This window comes from Bison bison, unplaced genomic scaffold (genome assembly GCF_000754665.1).
Source record: "Bison bison bison isolate TAMUID 2011002044 unplaced genomic scaffold, Bison_UMD1.0 scf7180017864297, whole genome shotgun sequence".
Lineage (NCBI taxonomy): Eukaryota > Metazoa > Chordata > Mammalia > Artiodactyla > Bovidae > Bison > Bison bison.
The window spans coordinates 2123170-2129490 of record NW_011494869.1 but is presented as its reverse complement, the minus strand read 5'-3'; the positions used below and the strand labels follow the sequence as shown (position 1 = coordinate 2129490).

The 6321-nt window shown below is 39.7% G+C and overlaps 1 protein-coding gene across 1 annotated transcript in view; it reads left to right on the top strand.

The window, feature by feature from the left end:
- The window catches only part of HYDIN (HYDIN, axonemal central pair apparatus protein), a 474307-nt gene that overhangs the window by 176459 nt on the left and 291527 nt on the right, over window positions 1-6321 (top strand). The window contains 1 exon segment of the mRNA XM_010850902.1: window positions 3116-3315. Within this exon segment, the coding sequence (XP_010849204.1) occupies window positions 3116-3315 (200 nt within the window).

Here is a 6321-nt window from a genome sequence, read left to right as displayed (position 1 = left end):
AAAACAGTACTTATCTCTTTAGGATTCTGATGTAATCAGACTAGACTGTTTCATTGTTGAATTCTGTGGAGTTTTCTAGGATCAAGTATGCTTCATGTGACTTGTACTTCCTTATATCTGAATGGCATAATTTTTGAGCCTGCTATTACTGTGCAGAAACCAAAACCAATGGAAGAACTAAGAGTCCAATTCATGAAATTCATGAAATTTAAATAAATTCCATGAATCCTGCCCACTAATTTTCATGACTTGCTCCTACCTTGGGACCTTCATGTTTGCAACTCCCCTCACCAGGAGCACTGCATTTCTAGACCTTGCGTGACTGGATGTTTTCTTGTTCAGGTCTCCATTCAGAGGTCACGTCCTCAGGGAGGCCTTCTTGGCTGTTCTAACCTAAAGCAGCCCCTTCCTGTATTGTCATTTCACCATTTAACTTTCTTTGAAGTCCGTGTTGTTTTCCAAAATTATCCTGTTCTATCATTATCATCATTAATCACCAGGATTACCATTATTATCCTAACAAGAGTAGAAATTGAGTTTTTCCTACATGCCTTGTGCAAATCATTGTGTTTTATGCAACATTTTTGTAATGACAACTAACATTCATTGAATACTTACTACTCACCAAGCACTAGGCTAAGCATTTATTGTACTAAGCCAGGTCAGTGTCATCTCTTGCTTGGACTGCTGCAGTGGCTTCCTAACTGGCCACCCTTTTTTCCTCTTAGCCTCCTTACGGTTCGTTGCCTGCATAGCAGCTAGTCATTCTTCTAAAACAAGTCAGGTGCATCATGATCAGCTTTCAGCATCATTCATGTTTTTGGAGAGGGTAGGGTCAGGTCAGGATGGCAGAGTAGAGGTAGTGAGACCTAATTGTGGTCTAGATATATTTTGAAGGTCAGTCCTATATGTTTACTAAGAAATTGAGAAATAGAGCAATCAAGGATGTCTCATGCCAAAATATTAAATCCAGGCCTCTGGAAGGATGTAGATGCCAGTACCGAGATGGGGAGGCAGTAAAGGGACAGATTTAAAGTGGAAAGAAGGTCATGATCAGGACCTCAGTCAGCATTGTGGAGCTCTTGTGGGCATGAGAAAAGGCTGCTCCTGTAGACTGATTCAGTAGGCACTGCCAGAGTGAACTGGATTTCAGGCCCCATTCTTTCCCTTGGCAGGGTCTCTCTGTGTACAGTTGTAGGCAATGGCATTAGTCAGGGACTTTGCTCTGGGCCATGGTAAGTTTGTAGCCATTGAGATGCTGATTGGGCTGCTGGGTGTGAGTTTGGAGTTCAGGGAGGCAGAGAGACTGCAGATTTAAGGCTGTGTCGTCCATGGGGTCACGAAGAGTTGGACACGACTGAGTGACTTCACTTTCACTTTTCACTTTCATGCATTGGAGAAGGAAATGGCAACCCACTCCCATTCTTGCCTGGAGAATCCCAGGGACGGGGGAGCCTGATGGGCTGCCGTCTATGGGGTCGCACAGAGTCGGACATGACTGAAGTGACTTAGCAGCAGCAGCAGTAGCAGCATGAGACCACTCCTAGCTGTTTTATCTTTATATATTTTTATATATTTGTGTATGTATTACATTGTACATTAGATATGCCTTATTTACTCATTCATTGTCTCCACCATCACTGTGTAAGCTCAAGGTGATCCATGTCTGTGTTTACTACTCAGTTGTTCACCCAGACCCAGCTCAGTGCCTGGCACCTGAACACTGATTCACATGGTTGGATGAATAGACTAATTGAGAGTACCACTGCTTTCTACTTGTCCTGTGGGTTTCATGAAACTGAATGCGTGGCCTTAAGGTCTAATTGTCAGTTTGTCAGACATTCCCGTTTTCTGCTCAGTACTTCAAGTCCAAAGAGGTTTGAAAACCCTCACCACTGAAAACCATTTGTTATGTGATTACCAAAAGGAAACTTGAGTTCCAAGAGGCCATAATGCTTAATCAGGATTGTCTTGCAGCCAAAAACACATGCTAAAATGCTGGGGAAACTTGAAGGAAAATGATCCTGGTTTAGATAGAAAATTCCTTTCATGGTGATTCTGAGCTTCTGGCCTATTCTTGAGGGGACTGTTAACACTTCGCTTTCACGTTTAGGTTTGCTTGTTGGTGAGGGTTTACTTTTAACTTTGGTGCATTGAGGGTAAGAATTCCAATTTTATGAGAGGAGGTAAAGGGTGACTTGATTCAGTACTTCTGTCGCATTTATGCATTTAAACTTAAGACAGGGGAAGATAGATGCCCAAGACCTCAGCATTTTTATTTGGAATGGTCAGTAATGGCTTTGCACATGAGGTGAGGTTTGAAATGGCTCTGTGTTCTTATCTATTGTTATATAATGACAGACCACTCCCAAATTCAAGTATTAAGGCTCATAAGACTGTTGTTTACCTAAACTTGATGGGACCCACTCATGAGTTGAGTAAGCAACTACTTAACTTGGCTGGGCTGTCTCACATATCTGGTGCCTCAGTCTGGTCTAGCATGGCCCTGGCTGGGATAACTGGGCTGCCATCTTGCAGTAGGCTAGACCAGACTTACTTACATGGCATGATTTCAAGAGCTAGACCGGAAATGCCCAAAACTTCTTGAGGCTTTAGCCTGGACCTGGCATAGCATACCTTCTACCAAATTCCATTGGTTAGAACACAGTTGAAGAAATAGACTCCACTCATGATGGAGAAGCTGTACAGTCATATTGCAAGAGTATGGTTAGAGACCATTAATTGGAGCTATCAGTCTAATAGATGGCTTGAAGGATCAGTTGGTAGGGTTTAGAAGGAGGACATGAAGTTACTGGTGTGAACCTCCTCTGGTCTAAAGAAGAATGCACCTCAACTATCCTGCATCCCACCTCCCTAATGTCTGAGAAACACAAGAAGTATAAGCTTCTCTATTGGCTTGTAGGTTTTAATTAATCTCACTGAATTTTAATTAATCTCATTGAAAGTACATCTTTCTTGAGAAGGTTTCATAAAATATATACATACACATAGACTACACTGTTTTCCAAGATGCTTGGCATACAGCCATATTTCTTGTAGTTATCTTGATCATGTTGGTGTTTTCACAAGTAATGATTGTCTCCTTCTCTTGTAGGATTATGCCCATATGTTGACCTGTGTTACTGAAAGAGAAAAGTTTATTGTGCCCATCAAAGCTAGAGGTGCACGAGCCATCATAGATTTTCCTGACAAGCTGAATTTTTCCACATGCCCTGTCAAATACAGCACTCAGAAGATCCTGCTGGTACGAAACATTGGCAACAAAGATTCTGTATTTCACATCAAAACTCATAGGTATGCATTCCTTCAGCTCTTGGTTTTGATTGATTCTAGCTAAATCTAGTCCACACATGTAATTTCCCAGAGTAGCAGTCAAGATGCAACTGCTTATTACAATCTTCAGTTGCAAGGATGGGAGACCTCCTTGATATGGGGTGGACTTCCTCTTCATCCCATGAGAAAACCAAAATTCAAGATTACCTATTTGGGTAAGGTGGTTTTCTGAAATTCTGGATAAGAGACTGAGCAATAGAGAGATTGTCTAACTTGCTCAAGAGCACACAGCTAGTAAGTGAAGGTGTTCAATGTTAATCTGATTATTTATTTGGTAGCTACAGTGTAGTAGACAGTGAGACAGTACTAATATGGCCTTCAAGGACCTCTCTTATAAGGCAGGAAAGAACAGTTGTTATGGGACATGAAAATGCTGGCTGATTAGCAGGACCATAATAAGAATGGCCAGCTTGGGAAGACAGGAGACAGAAGGTCAAGTTCTTTTCTATGGCTTTTTGAAAAATAGTGCAGATCCTGGGCTGAATCATGAATTCATTTTCATAAAGGCTTTATCTGTGGAATCCTTTGCTAGTTTAAGGATACATCTCTTCAGAAAGGATTAGCATTTACTTCTGCCTGGTTACCAGAGGTTAGACCACATAGACTGCCTTTCTGGGAATTTCTTGGCTTAGGGTTTCCTGGACTGAGCATGCGTGTCCAAACCCCAAACCTGTAGAAGACACGTGTCCAATATGAATTCCCTAGAATCCCTCTTTCCCTCCCTCGGAACCAAGATAGACATTTTTCCTTGTGCTAATGTTTTGGTAGCCTTTGACATTTCTCAGGTTTAAATGGGGATTTTGTTACCAGTCCCCCTGACTTCACCATCCCAAGACCTTTTCTCCTGCTTTAGCAGGGCTGTTAAAACCCAGGTTTCAAGGGCTCAGTAGCCTACTGCTCTGGTTCTTATTTTCCTGAGGATTTGAATCCTATGGATTTGCCTTTTCTTTCTTTTTTTTTTTTTTTTTTACATGCTTAGCTACACATTTACATAAGTTATTTTTTTTTATCCAGACTTCCTAGGTATTTTCTAGTGGGAGAGTTTTCAGGTTACTTGGTCTGCTATGTTATAAGTAGCAGGCATGCCATAATATATGTTGAGGCACATCCCACAGGAGGGAATTCATGCTTATTCTTACATGTGTCCCAGGAGCATCACAATATGTAAACCAGTTCATGTAGATTCAAGTTTCTGTCTGGCATCATTTGTTCCTGGCTGAAATCTACTTTAATATTTCTTGTAGCACAAATCTAGTAGATATTCTATCAGTTTTTGTCTACCTGAAGAAAAAGCATATTGTCTTCATTTTTGAAAGGTTTTTTCTCTATAGAATTGTGAATTCTGTATACATTTGATGAATATAGAATTATATATACATTTTTTAGTACTGGAAAGATGTCACTTTATTGGCTTTTGGCTTACATTTTTCTAATGAGATTTTAGAGATTTCTAGCTTTGTTCATCTATAGGTCTGTAGGTAATTATATCTTTTTCTTGGGCTACCTTCAAGATTTCTGAAGATATTTATTTTTTAGCAGTTTAAATGTGATGAATCTAGGTGTGGATTTTGTTTTTGGTTATTTTTTGTTTTAAGAATTTTATTTTGCTTTTATTTTGTTTTGCTTTTAATCCTGCATGACATTCTCTGAGCTTCTTGGATCTTTCACTATTTTTGGAAAATATCAGCTATTATCTCTTCAAATATGTCTTTTGCTTTTGCTCTATCCTCTTTCATCATTTCTTCTGCTTGTAGGAATGCTCTGTCTGCCACAGGTGAACTCCTTGGCACATGTCTCATCTTAATTAGGAGCAGGGCATTGCCCATTTTTGTTTGCCCTGCAATGTCAGCTCTCTTATGGGTTTGAGAAAAATTGTGATTTTGTGGTTTATCTGGTTTTTTTCATTGTTAGGGTTGGAGAAACACTCTTTCAAGCTTTCTTCCTCCTGGGTGGAAGCAGGACTCTGACCCACTTTAGATAAATCAGTCAGCAGAAGCAAAGGGAAAACTCTTGTAAATCAGTGTCTATTCATATTGTCAAAGTACTTATACAGCTTTTGTTTGCATTTTGTGGTGAGACTCATATTTTGATGGAAGGGAAGGGAGCAAGTTGTTCAACTGGCTCACTGTCACTTAGAAAGAACCAATCTCTTTACATTAAGAAAAAAGACTCTTCATAACTGCCATCCATAATACACGTTAAAAACTTCCTGTTACATTGATATTGTTCCAGTGAAAGAAAGAATCCACATAAGGTGGAAAAACAAACACAGGCAGCATATCTCCCTGAATTGTTTGGCTGAATCTTCAAAACTACGCATAAATGGCAATACATTCATATAAAGTAAAATGAAATCACAGAGTTAATAGTATGAATTTGCAGGAAAAGATCTAAAACTTTTGTATCCATACAACTGAAAGTGAATCATAATGTAGAAGCACTTCTAAGGTAAAATGTGAGCTAACTCAAGGACTAGCCAGGAATCATAATGACATTAGAAACTCATAGTCCCACATTTTTTTTTTTCTTTTGCTGTCTCGTATACAGGGTTATCATTACCATCTTTCTAAATTCCATATATATGCGTTATTATACTGTATTGGTGTTTGTCCTTCTGGCTTACTTCACTCTGTATAATAGGCTCCAGTTTCATCCACCTCATTAGAACTGATTCAAATGTATTCTTTTTAATGGCTGAGTAATACTCCATTGTGTATATGTACCACAGCTTTCTGATCCATTCATCTGCTGATGGACATCTAGGTTGTTTCCATGTCCTGGCTATTATAAACAGTGCTGCGATGAACATTGGGGTACACGTGTCTCTTTCCCTTCTGGTTTCCTCAGTGTGCATGCCCAGCAGTGGGATTGCTGGATCATAAGGCAGTTCTATTTCCAGTTTTTTAAGGAATCTCCACACTGTTCTCCATAGTGGCTATACTAGTTTGCATTCCCACCAACAGTGTA